The sequence below is a fragment of the Carassius carassius genome, chromosome 33, assembly GCF_963082965.1.
Source record: "Carassius carassius chromosome 33, fCarCar2.1, whole genome shotgun sequence".
NCBI classification, from domain to species: domain Eukaryota; kingdom Metazoa; phylum Chordata; class Actinopteri; order Cypriniformes; family Cyprinidae; genus Carassius; species Carassius carassius.
Window position 1 is genome coordinate 1803497 of NC_081787.1, and position 19062 is coordinate 1822558.

A 19062-nucleotide genomic window follows, 5' to 3' on the forward strand; every position below is an offset into this window, starting at 1 on the left:
TAGTGTACAAGACTGAATGTGTGGATCATATCTAATTAATGCATTTAATTAAAGTATATTTGTATTCATTTTAATGAATACAAATGTATTGTATGTTTATTGTCTTTTGTGATCCGTCAGTATTACACAACACACTCCTTTACATAATCTTTATAAAAAAATATTTCACAGAATACCATGGTGTGACCATAGTGTTATGCCAAAATAAAAACGCTTGTCATTTTTACCCCCTGTAGATGTCGCTGTGTGCTTCCCCGCGTGCATAAAAGCAGGTTGCTCCTCCAGATTCCCATAATGCCCGGTGTTTACCTCCTCTCCCCGGCTCTGACAGCAGTGATTCTGCTCACTGGCTCTTCGGGTGTCCCGCTGGAGCATCACCGTGCACCGGACAAACCCAGCACAGTCTGGAGGCTGGAGCGTGTTCATGTTTGCTCTTCATCTGAGGTGAGCGCGCATATCAACTCGCATGCACAGAGATGCTTCTCATGCACTGCAGCCTATGTTCATGGCTTTCCATGCACTGCGCATTTAAACACTTTAACATGTGTCGCGTTGCCATAATGTGTACAGTCTTTATTATTTATTATTCTTTTGTGACAGTATCTTAATGTTTCTTGGCAATTTAAACGTTATCTTAAAAAAATATTATTAATATTATTCAACTTTAAAATGCTTTATATGGTAACTTTGGTCACTGTTATTAAAATATTACATGAATTAGATATCATATTCATTAACATTTTAGAAAAGAACACTTGTTATAGTTATTGGTGTGAAATGTGGTTACATGAATGATAACAGTGCTGCATGCTAAACGTTTGTTACGTCACCTTCCTGATGAGAAGCGATATAAATGATTCGCGAAACGAATTGTTCGTTTGAGTCGGATCTTTTTAGTGAATCCTTTGTACCGGTCTGAACGACTCGTTCGCGAATGATTCGTTCAGAAACCGTGACAGGTGTTTGATTCGTAATGGGTTTTTTTATTTATTTATTATTATTTTTTTAATAATAATGTCCTGAGAACCGATGAGCGAAATGGTTGCTTTTTATCAAAGTTCGGAAAATGATTTGATTTAATAAATTACTTTTTATTAAACCGTCCACACATGAGGTTTATTAGTATTTCTTTAGTAATCGTTATTAAATAATTAATAATTGCTATTTGCACTTTGTATTTAGTAATATAACGTTACATAACTTTGAGTTAAATCATGACTAGCAAACTGAACTGGCACACATGCAGTTAAAATAAACTTCCATAAAAACAATAGAAACCATCACAGAATTTGCAATGATTTTACTCGTTATATTGGGAATTGTATTGGTTTTAAGGTCTAAATATTATTATTTATTTTTTTCAGGTATTTAAACTTTCCATGGGGAAATACACACACACAACACACACACACACACACATATATATATATATATATATATATATATATACACAAAATATTCTTATTTTTTTTACACACATAATATAGAAATATAGGAATTTCTTATTACTCAAATTGGCAGATTTCATATGTGTTAGTTCTTTTCTTTCTTTCTTTCTTTCTTTCTTTCTTTCTTTGTATTAATTTGAACTATGCTGAAAATATTATAGCAGCACAACTACAGTATAATGTCAACATTTCATTCTCACTTCATATTTGTCAGATTTGCTTCAGTTAATTTAGTCTTATCAATGTTCTTGTTGATGTTGACTGTCAAACTGAGTTATTAGAAAGTAATTCTGAATCATTTGTTGAATAGTGTGGTATGACTGCCGACAGTTAAGCACTAAGATATTTGGGTGAATGTTCACAGTAAAGTGATGTGATGCGTTTAAACTGTTGCTGTAAGATCATTTTAATATACACACCAGGTGTGCTTGTAGAAATGGGCTCTTGCTGGAGCAATAATTGAATGGTTCCCGGTCTTGTTTTTCTCTGTGTTCTGCCGTGTATTATAGGTTTTCCAATAACACATGTGTAGTGAATCACATGTAAAGCTTTGTATCCTAGCAACACGAGAAATGCATAACCACATGCGTGTATCGGTGCATGACAGCTATAGGGCTCGTCAATAAGATGATGAGAGAAATGTTTGGGTTGTTTAGACTCAGAAGTGCTCAGTGGGAAGCTGTTTGTTTGTTAGTTTTTTAATGCATATTATTGCGGAATTTGAACTTGTGTCGTGTTTTCAGGTGATACATTTATTTATTTCCAGATTCCAATGTTCCTGTTTTTATTTTTTTCTGGATTCCATTTTTTTCCCTTTGCGTTTAAATTTTTGTGTACTCCGTTTTAATGTTTAAATTCAGTTTTATTAATTAAAAAGCATGTGCAATTAATCGAAATCATGAAATTTATACAATTTAACAGCAAAGTTTTATTAAATGTATTAATTTAATTAATTGAATTTTTAGGGGCCTATGAAATAGTTTTTTTCTTTTTTTACGTATTTACCCATCCAATTTTTGTGTTTTTAATTTAATTTTATATTCTGGAATCCATTTTAATTGTTTAATTCAATTTAATTTATACTTAATCTGTACTTAATTTCAATCCATACATTCATTCCCCGAGTGTGTTATGTATTTACGTTTTTGTGGTAATCAGCCGAAGGAATAAAACATTAATTTGACTAATCTTTAAGCAAGTAATATTGACCTCTTTATTTGAGTTTCATGCACCATTATTAGACAGAAAATGGCATTTCTGTATTTTGCATTTTGAAAGAATAGGCGCATTTCTCATCGTATCCCATTAAATACACTCACATACTAGTCTCTAAATGAAGCACATTCACACAACTCAAAGGTTGGAGCGTGAAGTCAAGGGCAGAGCGTCCATTAACACTTGTGTGGCTTCTCTGTTTGTTTTGTTGGTTTATGTTGTATTGATTTGTCATTGAGAGATAGCAGGTGTCATTTAAATATCCTTTCAAGCAGAAATGCACTGTGACAAAGCTGACTCCTCTCTCTCTGCACAGAAATAGAAATGAGCGAGCGTTTCTCTTTGACTGTGATAAGGTAATCAATGAACCATAGCTGGTCACTGAGTGGAAGGTGTGTGTGTGTTTAATACTTAAAGCTTCCTGTCACTTCATTCATTCATTGCATGAATTTGCTGTTCCTCGTTTCATTGAAGAAGCTCTTATGGGAATATTTTTGACAGTTTAATTTAACATTTTATAGACTTGAATTGCTGGATGGAATCACTAATGAGTTGTCCATAATGATCAACAACCATTTAGATCAAACATGTTTATTAGATTTAACCACAGACAGAAATTTACATTTTTGTATTATAAATCTAAAACTACTGTCCAGTAGCACACTTCTGAAGCTAAATGTAAATATTTCGTGCAAAGGTAGTTACAAAAACTTAAGAAAATCAAGTCTTAAAACAGCTTGCATGCCTGAAAAATAACTTTGAAGAGTCTCAAAATAATTGTCTGATGGAGAGAAGACGTGAACACTGACCTGCTGCTGAGCAACAGCATATGTAACAATACAGCATATGCAAAAACAAAAAAAAAAAGCAAATGACATTTCAAGAAGTAACTGTTCAGTGGACCTGCTTTACTTCTTTTAATTGAAGTTTGGTTTGCTGTTGATAGCTGCAGTGATAAATTCATAAATTCTGTCAGATGCTTTAATTCTGATTCATCTGATTATTATTATTCAGCATGATTGTGACTGTGTGGATTTAATAAGACGTGAATAGTACAGAATCCCAAGGTGCATTTTTAAAAGTTGAATTTCTTTTACCTTGACTGTCTCAAAAATGTGGCCATCCTGCAAGAGATGCTAGAAAGTAATACAGCAGAATGGTCAAAGATGTCTGTCTAGTGCATGTAAAAAAAAAAAAAAAAAAAAAAAAAAAAAAAAGTGTGCAAGAAAACTTTGTATGATATTTATCATGAACATTATATTGACTATTGCTATAAAAGGAGGGAAGAAGCGCTTCCAATCATTGTGTTCTTGTTAGCAATGGCTACCTCCAAAGAAACACGTGCAGTCATCACTGCTTTGCATCAAAATGGCCTCACATGTGAGAAAACTGATACAAAGAATATTGCACCTGAAAATGACCATTTACCGGATCATCAAGAACTTCAAGGAGAGCGGTTTGACTGCAGCGAAGAAGTCTTCAGGACGTCCCAGAGTGTGCAGCAAGGACAGCAGAAGAATGGTGCAAAGTTATTTTCTCTGATGAAGCTCCCTTCCGACTGTTTGGGACATCTGGAAAATTTATTGTTCAGAGAAGAGAAGGTGAACGCTAGCATGAGTCCTGTGTTGTGCTAAGAGTGAAGCTTCCTGAGACCAATCATGTGTGCGGTTGCTTTTCAACCAAGGGAGTAGGCTCTCTCATAATTCTGCCCAAAAACACTGCCATGAATAAAGAATGGCATCAAAATGTCCTGCAAGAGCCACTTCTTCCAACGACCCATGAGCAATTTGGTGATGATCCTTGCATTTTCCAGCATGATGGAGCACCATGTCACAAAGAAAGAGTGATGAAGTTGCTCGAGATCATTACATTTAAATTTATGGTTCATTAAGGAGAGCTCCAGGCAGGAAGCACCCCACAGTACTGGAGATCTCTTAGCACCTGTGTCACCTCAAGACCTCAGGAGGGACCCACCTGATGCCACCCCAGGGAGCCACCCCCACCCTGCGAGGGAACAGATCAATTGGCCCAAGATGAGCGATAACAAAGAGTGGTACCAACTAGACCAAGACCTTGACAAAGTGCTAGAAGCCACACTAGCAGGGACGGCTGAGCAGAAAGTCAATACTCTCACAACAATAACCTATAACCTGGCAAGGGAGCGTTTTGGAATTCAGGAGAAGAAAATCAACATCAAGTCTGCACATCAGCCAAACAGAAGAGAGAGAGAAATTCATCGACTAAGGGGAGAAATCAAGACTCTCACCAAGCAGTTCAAAAGAGCCCTTGCTGATGAAAGGGAAGGCATCAAGGACCTGACGAGTCAACTCCGGGAGCGCCTCTGCAGACTCCGGAAAGCAGAAAGCACTCGGAAGAAGAGGAAAGATAGGGAGAACAAAAGATCTCAGTTCACCAAAGACCCTTTCAGATTCACCAGAACACTGTTGGGTGAAGCAAAATCTGGAAAGCTGACCAGCCCCAAAGGAGATGTGGAGGCGTTCTTGAGGGAGACCCACAATGACACCTCCAGAAACCAGGCCCTGCACGCCAACCCAAGCATCAGCAGTATAAAGATCCCAGAAAAAGAGCTCAACGTCAGTGAACCATCCTGGAGGGAAGTCCAAGAGGTGGTGAAGAAGGCCAGAACAGGGTCTGCCCCCGGCCCAAGCTGTATACCCTACAAGGTATATAAGAAATGTCCAATGCTTCTCCGGAGGCTGTGGAAGCTGTTCCGGAGGATCTGGAGAAAAGGTACCATTCCATCAGGCTGGAAGAAGGCAGAGGGCTGTTTTGTGCCAAAGGAAGAGAACTCCTCAACCATTGACCAATTCAGAACAATCTCACTGCTAAGTGTAGAAGGCAAGATATTCTTCTCTGTATTGGCCAAGAGGATGACCTCGTACATGACAGAGAATGGATACATCAACACTGCCATCCAGAAAGGTGGAATTCCAGGCTTCTCTGGATGCCTGGAACACACCGGAGTTCTCAGTCAGATGATCCGTGAGGCTAAAGCCAGCAAGGGCAACCTGACTGTTGTCTGGTTGGATTTGGCCAATGCCTATGGATCAATCCCGCACGCCCTCATCCATACAGCATTAGACCATTACCACATCCCGCAGCACATCAAAAGAATGATCACCAGCTACTTTGGTGGAATCCAGCTACGATTCAAGGCGGCCAATTTTACAACTCAGTGGCAAAGCCTGGAAAAAGGTAACTGGCTGTACAATCTCCCCTATCCTCTTCATCATGGGAATGAACCTCCTAATAACAGCTGCGGAGAAGGAAGCACGGGGTCCTAAAATGGAGTCAGGAATCCGACAACCCCCAATAAGAGGTTACATGGACGACCTTACCGTGACAACCACAACCCATGTGGAGGCGAGGTGGGTGCTACCTGTTCTGGGCCACATGGCAACGTGGGCCAGAATGAAGTTTAAGCCAAAGAAATCCAGGAGTTTGGTGATCAGGAACGGGAAGTTGACCAACAGGTTCAAGATGCATGTGCAAGGGGAAGTGATTCCATCAATAGAGGAGAATCCAATCAAGTGCCTCGGAAAGTGGTTCGATGACTCACTTACTGACAGGAATAACATAGCCAGTACGGAAAAGCAGATGGAGGAATTGCTGAGGAGGATCGAAAAATCAGGGCTCCCTGGGAAGTTTAAAGCTTGGCTCTATCAACACGGACTGTTGCCAAGAATCATGTGGTTGCTGACTGTGTATGAGGACCTGGAAGAGGAAGGACGAAGATCAAGGGCAGTGGACCTAGCTTCTCAAGGGGCCTGGACCAGATGGGATCTTCCCAAGAGGAAGATTACCTGGGCGGACCTATGGTGACTGGAACCGTTCCGAATCTCCTTCCTGCTGAGGTCAGTGTATGACACACTCCCAACCCCAACAAACTTGCACAAGTGGGGCATGAGAGAGGACCCATTGTGCAAGCTTTGTGGGGAGAGGGGCACCATGGCACACATCCTGGCCGGGTGTAAAAAAGCACTCACCCAGGGAAGGTACAGGTGGCGCCACGATAGGGTGCTCACGACACTCGCCCACACCTTAGAGCAGGAGAGGAAAAAGAAACGCCAGCCTCTTCGGAAAACAACTTCAATCCAGTTTGTAAGAGAGGGGGAAAAGCCACCAACCACAGCAACAACAAGAACCAGTCTGCTACAAAAGGCCCAGTCATGGGAAATGAAGGTCAATCTGAGAGGAAGGCTGCAATTCCCCCAGTTTGTCCAGACAACCCTGAGGCCAGATGTGGTACTGTGGTCTGAAGAGGGAAAAAAGATCATCCTCATAGAACTTACAGTCCCATTGGGAAGTGGGATGTGAACAGGCCTTTGAAAGAAAGAACGCCAAATACCAAGACCTGCTGCACGACTGCAGGGGGAAAGGATGGCAGGCTTGGCTGTTCCCGGTCGAGGTTGGCTATAGAGGATTCCCTGCTCAGTCAGTGTGGAGAATGCTAACAGCCATTGGAATAACAGGGAAGGAGAGAAAGGCAGCAGCTCGCAGGATGGGGGAGGCAGCAGAAAGAGCCTCTTGCTGGTTATGGAGCAAGAGGGAGGTGTTGAGCTGGAAGCCAGGAGGGGAAGATGGGCAGTGACTTGGCCACCACTGCCGACCCACCATCTGGAGGGTGTTGCGGATAAGGGTCGAAACACCCAATGAACGATGGGTACCGCCTGATGACATCAACCCCTCCTGGCCAAGGCTACATTCACTTAAGGTGAATGAAGGGGAGAAGCATTTTCGAATGTATTTGTAGCTTGGATCCGTGGCCAGGCAACTCCGCGGATCTCAATCCCATAGAGAACCTGTGGTCAGTCCTCATGAAGCGAGTGGACAAGCAGAAGCCCACAAATTGTGATCAACACCGAGAACTAATAAAGCAAGACTGGATCGCCATCAATCAGGATTTGGCCCAGAGGCTAATATCCAGCATGCCAGAGCCAATTGCAGAGGTTATGAAGAACAAGGGTCTACTCACTCAATATGTTGTACAATACATTATATCTTTTTTTTTGACAATAATAGCCTTTAAAACTTATGCTTATCATTGTTTTTCAGTATACCGTAAAAACGAGAAAAAATAATCTTCAAATACTTAAGCAGTAAGTGTTGCAAAACAAGCTTTTATAAAATTTGTTACTGCCAAAAGTTTTGGCCATGACTGTACACATGTAAAGTGGACAATTAACAATTTCAAATGATGTATTACACTTATATGTAAAAAAAATAATAATAATGTTATCAGGACAAAATGTAAGTGCTCCCCATTGGCGCATTTGCCAACCCCAGGCAGTTAATATTGAGTGAGTTGCATTGAAATGACAATTTATTTTATTTTTTTTTTTTTCTGTTTCGCCAATGTAAATGGTTCCAAAGTAAGAGGAGAACATTTGTGCATCTCAGAGCAACGATGGATGGTTTCGTTCAGCGCATTTTGCAGTGGATGATGAACGTTTCCTGTGAGAGTAGCCTACAATGCCGGTGTCTGTTTCTATAAAGTGGGGCAGGTCCAGCTTACGAAGACAGTCTGGCGCTTCTGACTCACAGTCTGTAAGTACATTTTCATATTTAAAGAATTTGCCACAGATGATTCAAACATGAGTTTTGAGCAGTGTAGAGTAGCTCTTGTTGTTTGTCATTTCTCCAAATGCAGACATGGTGTTATGTTTATGTGGCACGATATGCAACGTGTAAAAAGACCGTATAAGTCATTATAATCAAAGTAATTATGTCCCCACTGGATGCAACAAATGCCTCGTTTGTAATGGGATTTTATTGTTTTTGTCTTGTCGTGCTAGGACACACGTCATCAAAGTATGATGAGGGGCGTAACATTTCCGTCACACGCTTGAGGTATTCAGCCAATCACAATGCACTGGATAGCTGGCCAATCAGAGCACACCTCGCTTTTCAGATCGATGAGGTTTGTAAAAATGTATGCATTTCAGAAAGGCGGGGCATAGAGGACCAACAATAATGTAAAGTTTATGGACAAAAATGTCTTTTTTGAACCGCATTGCATTACACCAAATACACCAAATAGTAATATTTTTAGCAACATCATGTGACCCCTTTAATGAAAGCAGAGGTTTAGGCGAGATGACACTGATCTCTGAGACGAGACATTCAACTAATTAAACTCCTTAAACACATGAATCTAAAGACATCCTGCTGCTACTCTGTTCGTTTTGGCCTGATCCTGGATTGACCCTTTTTGACTGGTTAAAGTAAATGCTGGGCTGTCATTTCTAATATTTGTGAAACGGTATAGGGCTCACAGAGGTTGAGTTTGTGTCGCGTCAAAACTCACTTAGTTCATGGATTTGTGTTTTTAAGTGGGGATTCCTAATTGCAATTGAAAACATTACAGTTTGTTCCGTACTGTTGAAGATTTATGCTGTCGGTCTGATTAAATTATGCATTGTGTCTATGTGTAATCAAGACTATTTAAATCAACTGATTTGCGCAGTGTTGCATTTTTAAGGATTTATCCCAACTGTGAGCTGATATCATGCTACGCCTTCATTTAGAGCAAACTAGATATTACACAAGTGAGACTGGAATTGGCCTAGTTTTATGATGAATGTTTCCTCCTCTTCTAAAGTTTATTTTTTTCATACATTATCGCTGCCAAAGTGCAAACAAGAGTTTGAGAAAATGTTGAAAAGCTAACTAGGAAATATTGACAAAAGTGTGCCTTCTAGTGGAAGTGCTGATCCCTGATGAAACCCCATTCTTGCTACAAGTAATGCAAGAAATTCTGTCAGATGCTTTTGATCTTTCGTGGTTACTGGATATAGCTGAGAGTACATTTCAGCGATTTATTACCGAGTCATTCCATGTCAACTAAGCAACAGCTCCAACTTTTCATTTGTAATTATTTTATCTGCCAAAAGAAACACATAAATGAAGAAAAGAACCAGGATATTGAATGTCACAGATGTATATTTATGGTTTAATTCACTTTTTTTGTAGAGGAGGGTCAAAATGACATTTTTCACCTGAGATTCTGAGGCAGATTACAGGATGGTAAAAATGACTTTAGAAAGATGGCAGCAACATAATGTTATTTATACACATAGATTGGTAAGTCTATTAGTAAAATCTGTTGACTTTATCAATCTGTGTTGCATTGTGCCAAAGGTGACCGTTCAAAAAAGGGATAAAGCACTTAAAACAAGATTTTTTTATTTTTATTATTTTTTATCCAAAGTTTGCATGCCTGTAACTCAAGAAGTATATTAACTCAAAAAAAAAATTCTAAATAATGTTGACGTTTTTCAGTGGGGTATATATCACATCACTAGGCATTTAATATCCATTTAAGAGAAAACCAATGCAAAATAACACTGATTTATATGAATTGTTTTCAGGATAAATACCCACCGGGTAAATAAGCTTAATTAATCGAGAGAAGAAGATGATTCAAATACGATTTATATGCAGCTCTAACATTTTTGGCCTGAAATTTACTTTACGCACTAACTCACATTAGTATGCACGACAAGATGGCACATGAATGCGTTGGCCAAGCATTTGCATTTCTACGCTTGCACAGAGTATTTCTGGCCTTCGTTCAAGAGTATGACCGTTCAAGCAGACAAAATAAAAATAAAAATCACATAAAATCAGTGGGTGGAATAATGTGATGAGGATCCTTACTGCAGAACATATGTGGTTGGTGGATTTTTAGAAGTATTTCCCCCGCAGACCTGTCCTCTTTTTAAAGCTGCATTTTCCTCCCATGATGGTTTTGACGTCACTTCCATTACATCCAGTGAGTGTCAGAGCCGAGGGATTTCAGATGCCTTAATCTCATCCATATGAAAGCAGTGCCATGAGAGGGTTTCTTCCTTTAGTTTGAGACATGCACTATTTTGAATAATATAAACTGTTGATCTTTTAAATGTTGTTAGAGGACAGCGGGGCTTTGCCAAAGTGGGACATCTTATAAAGATGGACTTCTTATAAAGGTAAAATAAAGTGTGTATCATATATATATATATATATATATATATATATATATATATATATATATATATATATATATATATATATATATACACGTTTTAACTTCAAACCATTGCTTCTGGACAAAATATGGAGTCCATAATAATGCTTGCTCCAGTGAAAAGTCATCTGGTCTGAATCAGGAGAGAAATATGCACAGATCAAACACCATTTACGAGTTAAAACAGTTCAAAACAGCTCTAAACGAATGGAGTGGTGTGTATTACTTGTGGATTATTGTGATGTTTTTATCAGCTGTGTGGACTCTCATTTTGACGGCACCCATTCACTGCAGAGGAGCAGATGCTGAGCAAGTGATGCAATGCTACATTTCTCCAAATCCTCATCTACATCTTGGATGCCCTGATTACGAGTACATTTTCAGCAAATGTTCATTTTTGGGTGAACTATTATTTTAAATCAGATCTCTCAATAAAATATATCACATAACACCCATATCTCCTCAACAAGCTACTTGATTCCAGATATCATTCATGTTTGTGCAAGAACAGTTACATGCCAAAATATAATCGGGTTAGAGGTTTGTTCAAATCCCTTGTGAGCAGTGCTAAGAGTGATGCTTTTATAATAAATGTTACTGCTGGATTTTATTGGGAAATAATAGATCTAACGCAGTTTTAATTATATTTACCATGTTTAATTCCTCATTCTCAGCCTTCAGGGTTTCTCGTGGGTTTTTAGTGATTGTGGGGTGGTGTTGAGTTGCTGTGAGATTGCTTTCAGTGTTGTTGAAGTTCCTGACGGGTGAAAACATCACACCCTGACCTCAGTGGAACGTGTTTTGAAAGCCTCGGGCCACACATGCTGTCCTTTCCAGACACCGCTATAATGTCGAAACAATAGCCCCATTTAGCAGTCATTTGTTTTCTCTCTCGCCTGGTGTTTTATTTGTTCATCTTGTAGAAGGGCCAGTAGTGTCTCTCGTCACAATAGATTGCTGACCCTCAAGGGCAGTTAGAAAATAAGAGAGATGTAGATGGGAATTGATGTCAGCGTCACCAATCAATAGGGCCTTTTGGTAGTCTTCATCTGCCCATCAGAACAGGCTTTGCCTTTGATAAATTTACTCTTTGTCACTTATATCACTTTTATACCATTTTTAAGAAAAGTTTCCATTGAATTACTCTTGAAAATGACAAGGTTAAGTAAAAACAGTTGTGTTACCAAGACACTTACAACTTTATTCCCCCCTCAAAAACTAAAAGATGAATTTTAATACAGAAATTAATGACATCACTTGCTCAGCAATGGATGCTCTGCAGTGAATGGGTGCCGTCAGAATGAGTCCAAACAGCTGATAACAACATCATAAGTACTTCACACTGCTCCAGTCAATCAGTAAACATCTAGAGAAGACAAAAAGTGCATGTTTTGAAGAAACAAATCCATCATTACAACATTTTGACATTGTTTCTGGACAAAATAAGAGTCCACAATCTAAAATAACACTTCCTCCAGTGAAAATCCACCAAATCTCTCCTGATTCAGGTGAGATATTATAGAAAGAGGACTTGTATTTTAGCCCGAAACACAACTTCACCAGAAATTAACTGATGGACTGGAGTGGTGTAGATTACATGTGGAATATAGTGATGTTTTTGACAGCTGTTTGGACTCTCATTCTGACGGCACCCATTCATTGCACAGCATCCGTCGGTGAGCATGAAATGCAATGCTACACTTCTCCAAATCTGATGAAGAAACAAACTCATCTACATTTTGGGTGGCCTGGCTGTTTAATCAGGGATCTCTCCCTGAAGAGGGCCTGATCATTTATGTGTTTTAGTCATTCATCCGCAATAATCCTTATCAGGGTCTCAGAGAATCACTTCCTGTCGTCTCAAGCGAGAGCTCCATGCTCTAATTGGCCTCCCAGTGTTTATTGCAGAGGCGGTGTGATTGAGCAACAGAGCGATGGCTATCCCACTGGTCTTTAAGCCACAGCTCCTGGAAACCCGAGCGGTCAGGTAGCGCCATTATATTCACTTCACGAAATTCATTAGAGTTCATCCTCGGCCGGAATTGAATCGTGCAATTTATCTCATACTCATTCGGACATCTATCTAAAGTTTCACAAGTCACAGTGTTCATGCTTGATGAGATTGGATGAACATCACAACCTTTTTTATTTATTTTTTCAAGGCACAATGTCACAGACTTGAAATAATAAGCTTTGTGTGCATGAAATGGCAATCTGCATAAATCTCTCCACCGATGCAGATGTCTTTGCACACAAGTCGTTCTGATTTGTTTGCATTGGCACTGTGGAAATAATATGTTTGTGTGCAGATAAAGACGTTTATCCTGCATTGGGCTTTAATGGCTCGCTCTCGTTCAGCGTCATGCTCCAGTCAGTCTGTGTACGCTCTTCTGAAACGCCTTTCAGATCCTCTTCAACTTGAACATAGATACACTTTTCTATTGCGTGAAATGGGACTGTGGAAAGTGACTGTTGTCGATCTCTGGAGAGATATAAATATAGCAACATTAAAAGACTCATTCTGTCGAACCCTGAAGGAGAAGTTGTGCACGTGTGGGTGCCTTTGCTATTTTGAACAATGTCATTTGAATCACAGGCCTATATCTTCATACTTGGAAATGAATGTCTTGACTGACCTGAGTTAAAAAAAAAAAAGTGTTTTGCATATTTTAGCAATCATCATAAATTAGATATAATTTGAAAATCTTACTAATTCATAAATAATTTCGAAAAAAGGAATTTAAAAAAAAAAAAATTTTAACCACTGTTTTCAGTTTGGTTCAGTTCTGGTGGCTTGGCACAACAAACTAACACAAAAAAACCTCCTGTTCACTAGAAAAAACCCCCCATGGATTATCATATGTCTACTTTAGGTTAAACTGCTGTTACTTGTCTGTATGCTAACATTATCTTTGCCTGTATGTTGATATTATCAATACATTGCTTATGTCATTAGTGAGCTGGTGTTGATTCTTGTTGTTGTTGCTATGCATAGCGTAACTTTTAAGTGGATGCTGAATTTATTTATTTTTTGTTTTGGGATAGAAATACATGTTTTAGGTATAGCATAAATTTAAATGTTGTTTAGAGCATGAATGCATTATGTATAGATTATTCTTTTTTTATATTTTTAGGGTGACAATGTTACATCAATCCAGGGACTGCAGATGTAAAATAGCTTTCTGGCTAATTCTGACACATTGTGCATTTATGTATTATTGATATGCATTGTCCCCGTCAAATAAAACCTGAATATTAAAAATAATAAAAATGACTTCTGAGAGAAGTGTTATTTTTCTTATTTTTTTTGTTCAATCCAAAATAGGATTGATTGTCCATTTTATTGAACCGTATGAACACATGAGCCATTTTTCAGTATGCGTTCTTGTCTGTACTTGTCTGTGTTTTTGTGACTTGTGAAAAGCCATCATTTGTTGCCCAAGTACTGTTTCCAATTCAAAGTCAACATCTAGCCAAGTACAGTTCAAACCCCTTCTTGTGTTCTTGCTCTGCACCTTTTATCGATGATTAATCAAGAGCACTGTGTCTGAAATTGCATACTTCTCTATTATATAGCATGTGAAAAAGTAGTGTTTTTTTTGTGTGTGTGTGTGTGTGTGTGTGTGTGTGTGTGTGTGTGTGTGTTTTTGAAGTATGTGAGGCGAGTAGTATGTCCGAGACTTTGTGTTCCATCATGAGTCTAATTTCTTAAAGTACTAGTTCATCCAAAATTGAAAATTCTGCCTTCCTTTATTCATCCTCATGTGTCTCCAAAGCTGTGTTTTTCTAAGAATGTTGTTTCGGATCAGTCTTGCGATGTTGGATGGAAGAACAGTGTGTGCCTCCAGTGGTTCAGATCACAGTGAAAAACTGAAAAGTTATCTGAGTTATCCAGCAAGCTTTAGAGATAAAGGTCGAAACACCAGCTTGTGGAAAATCTAGAGGCAGAGTGCTGAAACCATACGATTCCCTGACTGAGGTTTAGGGATTTCAGGTAGGCATTGGTTTATTTATAAGGAAAGCCAAATGAAAGAGTTCGAGCTCTGTGGGGACAGGTGCCGTTATTACCATTTCTTACTTTTTAACAAAGTCTGTTTATGAGTTATATGAGCATGTGTCATTTTTCTGCTCTATAATTAATATCTTTATTGTATTTTTTTTAATCTTTAAAGCTTTGCTAATATGTCAGCTTATCATAAGCTTATCATAAACAAAATAAGTTTTTTTCGGTTTAAGACACGGTGACATCAGCCCGCAGAGTTCATTTCAGTTCGAAAATTGAATTAGCAGCCTGCTCCCAACATGATTGAGAGGCTGTCTGAACTCCCCCACCCATAAACAACACATATTTCTCATGGACAGTAAATCAATGTGAATATAAGTCACTGAGGGATCCAGACCATTATTTTGGTGATGAATTCTGAATGCAGTGACATGAAGCAACTATGATGACAAACACCTGGTTTTCTCCCTCGGCCTGCTTCTTTTAACATCTTGTCACGTGATGTGGAACAAAACTGAATCAACACAACTGTGATAATCTTTCAGCTAAGCTTCTGAAGCTCAGTGCTCTTCAAAACACCTGGAAAATCAAATGTAGACAGATAGGAGGTTATCTTTAGCCCCTGCAGACCGAACAGCTGGCTTCATTATCACATTCACAGGGGACTTTTATCAGCCCAGTGTTCATGTGAAGTGAGAGACAAATAAATATATATATATATATATATAAATATACAGTCGTGGCCAAAAGTTTTGAGAATTACATAAATATTAGTTTTCAAAAGGTTTGCTGCTAAACTGCTTTTAGATCTTTGTTTCAGTTGTTTCTGTGATGTACTGAAATATAATTACAAGCACTTCATACTTTTCAAAGGCTTTTATCGACAATTACATGACATTTATGCAAAGAGTCAGTATTTGCAGTGTTGGCCCTTCTTTTTCAGGACCTCTGCAATTCGACTGGGCATGCTCTCGATCAACTTCTGGGCCAAATCCTGACTGATAGCAACCCATTCTTTCATAATCACTTCTTGGAGTTTGTCAGAATTAGTGGGTTTTTGTTTGTCCACCCGCCTCTTGAGGATTGACCACAAGTTCTCAATGGGATTAAGATCTGGGGAGTTTCCAGGCCATGGACCCCAAATTTCAACATTCTGGTCCCAGAGCCACTTAGTTATCACTTTTGCCTTATGGCATGGTGCTCCATCATGCTGGAAAATGCATTGTTCTTCACCAAACTGTTGTTGGATTGTTGGAAGAAGTTGCTGTTGGAGGGTGTTTTGGTACCATTCTTTATTCATGGCTGTGTTTTTGGGCAAAATTGTGAGTGAGCCCACTCCCTTGGATGAGAAGCAACCCCACACATGAATGGTGTCAGGATGCTTTACTGTTGGCATGACACAGGACTGATGGTAGCGCTCCCCTTTTCTTGTCCGGACAAGCCTTTTTCCAGATGCCCCAAACAATCGGAAAGGGGCTTCATCGGAGAATATGACTTTTCCCCAGTCCTCAACAGTCCATTCACTATACTTTCTGCAGAAGATCAATCTGTCCCTGATGTTTTTTTTGGAGAGAAGTGGCTTCTTTGCTGCCCTTCTTGACACCAGGCCATCTTCCAGAAGTCTTGGCCTCACTGTGCGTGCAGATGCGCTCACACCTGCCTGCTGCCATTCCTGAGCAAGCTCTGCACTGGTGCCACTCCGATCCCGCAGCTGAATCCTCTTTAGGAGACGATCCTGGCGCTTGCTGGACTTTCTTGGACACCCTGAAGCCATCTTTACAAGAATTGAACCTCTTTCCTTGAAGTTCTTGATGATCCTCTAAATTGTTGATTTAGGTGCAATCTTAGTAGCCACAATATCCTTGCCTGTGAAACCATTTTTATGCAACGCAATGATGGCTGCACGCGTTTCTTTGCAGGTCACCATGTTTAACAATGGAAGAACAATGATTTCAAGCATCACCCTCTTTTTAACATGTCAAGTCTGCCATTCTAACCCAATCAGCCTGACATAATGATCTCCAGCCTTGTGCTCGTCAACATTCTCACCTGAGTTAACAAGACGATTACTGAAATGATCTCAGCAGGTCCTTTAATGACAGCAATGAAATGCAGTGGAAAGGTTTTTTTGGGATTAAGTTAATTTTCATGGCAAAGAAGGACTATACAATTCATCTGATCACTCTTCATAACATTCTGGAGTACATGAAAATTGCTATTATAAAAACTTAAGCAGCAACTTTTCCAATTTCCAATATTTATGTAATTCTCAAAACTTTTGGCCACGACAAAAGAAAATGCTTAATCCTGTGTTCTGAAGTTTTGTGAACTCCCCCCTTTTAATGGTTTTGGATTCCATGTTTTCCCATTTTTAATTTTCTGGTCTCTGTTTTAATGGTTGAATTACATTTGGTATGTTATCAAAAAGCAATTCTAATTAATTGAAATCACGAATCAAATGAAGATTAAAAAAATATATATAAAAAAAATAATAAGTAGGTTAAACATTCATTCACACGCAGAACATGCAGGATTCATATTTATTTTTTCAATGTAATATTCAAAGGCATATTCATATTGCAATTTGATTTTAATGTACCCACCTATTTGTAATTTATTTATTCAAAATTTGACAAATTCTGTGACATTCCGCGTTATGCAATTAATTATTCCATCGGTGTTTTCCACATTGCAGAATTCATAGGGCCCTAAATGTAGCATCATTTGGGTTCGAACAACATGAGGATGATTGAATTGTGACACAATTTATTTCTTAATTTTTTTTCCTTAAAGGCAGAGTAGGCGAGGTTAGTAATAGCTTTGAAAACATAAGATCCCACCCTCCCTGCAAATCACTCTCCAAAGCCACGGCTCCATCAAAACACATGCATGTGCACCGACAGAGCAGAGGCTAACCGGTAACCAGAGGTGGGTAGTAACGAGTTACATTTACTTGGTTACATTTACTTGAGTAATTTTTTGGGTAACTAATACTTTTCGGAGTATATTTAAAGATGGGTACTTTATACTCTTACTTTAGTAAATTTTTGGGGGAAAATCTGTACTTTTACTTCGTTACTGTGGGCGACGCTCCTCTTGTTACTTTACTTGTTACAAGCGGGAACCCAGTGTGCCTGTAGCTTTCTCTATTTCAGTTTTATCACGTGATAGAAAGTCTAAGGCCATCTCAAGCCGAAGGGCAAACTCATCTAATCTGCAGCCTATTATGCATCAAACTAAAATTGATGTAAAGACACAAAGCACAGCCATCAAGTTAGCATCTTTAAACATTAGCTCACTAAAAAATAAATCATTTCTAATCAATGACTTTATAACCACAAACAATCTGGATTTTATGTTTCTAAACGAAACATGGCTAGAAGACAGCTGCAATGCAACAGTCCTTAATGAAGCAGCCCCTCCTAACTTCACTTACATGAGTGTCTGCAGGACTGTTAGGAGAGGTGGGGGTGTAGCTGATATATTTAAAGATGTCTATCAATGCAAGCAAGTGTCATTTGGTCAGTACTTGTCTTTTGAATATCTAGGGATTGTGCTGAAAGGTGCTCCACGCATTCTGTTTATTATTATTTACAGGCCTCCAAAATACTCTCCAGCCTTTGTTGAAGAGGTCACAGAAATGTTATCAATGATTTCCTCAGAGTTTGACTGTTTTGCTATTGCAGGGGATTTTAATATTCACATAGATAATTCAGAAAACAAAACTACAAAAGAAATGAAAACGGTTCTAAACACTTTTGACTTGACTCAGCATGTGCATGGACCCACACACAAAGGTGGACACACTCTAGACTTAATCATCAGTAGGGGTCTAAACATTTCATCCATTGTTATTAAGGACATAGCACTATCGGATCACTTCTGTATTTTCTTTGATATTTTGATGTCTACTACTACTGAATCTAGATCGGTCTCTGTCAGAAGGAGATGCATTAACGAGAACACAAGTGTACTATTTATGGAGGCTATATCTTTAACACCAAGCATTTCTGCAGACTCTGTTGATACTCTCCTTGATTCATTCAACTCAAAAGTTTAGAATGTTATTGATGATATTGCTCCAATAATAATCAGTAAGAAAACAAACAGACAGAAATCAGTTTGGAGAAGATCAACAGCAGTTCAGACTATGAAAAGACAATGCAGAAAATCAGAGTGGATGTGGCGGAAGACAAAACTTGAAATTCACTATAGCATCTACAAAGACAGCCTTCATGCTTTTAATGTGAAACTAGCCACAGCTAGACAGAATTTCTTCTCAAGCCTTATAAACAGTAACTTAAATAACACTCGTACTCTTTTTGCCACTGTTGAGAGACTGACAACCCCCCCAAGTCAGATTCCCA

At 38.8% G+C, this 19062-nt stretch overlaps 2 protein-coding genes across 3 annotated transcripts in view; both read left to right on the forward strand.

Moving 5' to 3' along the window:
* Positions 1-294: 294 nt before the first annotated feature.
* Positions 295-6506, forward strand: LOC132114105 (uncharacterized). The gene is made up of 3 exons (XM_059522243.1): positions 295-444; positions 4556-5879; positions 5941-6506. The coding sequence occupies exons 1-3, from the start codon at positions 295-297 to the stop codon at positions 6504-6506; spliced, it is 2040 nt and encodes a 679-aa protein (XP_059378226.1).
* The window catches only part of LOC132113485 (ecto-NOX disulfide-thiol exchanger 2-like), a 233914-nt gene continuing 215146 nt past the window's right edge, over positions 295-19062 (forward strand). The window contains exon 1 of one of the 2 annotated variants that reach the window (XM_059521266.1): positions 295-443. The gene's annotated coding sequence lies outside the window, so the exon portion shown is untranslated. The remainder of the gene's footprint in view (positions 444-19062) is intronic. The other variant, XM_059521264.1, reaches the window with a different exon arrangement.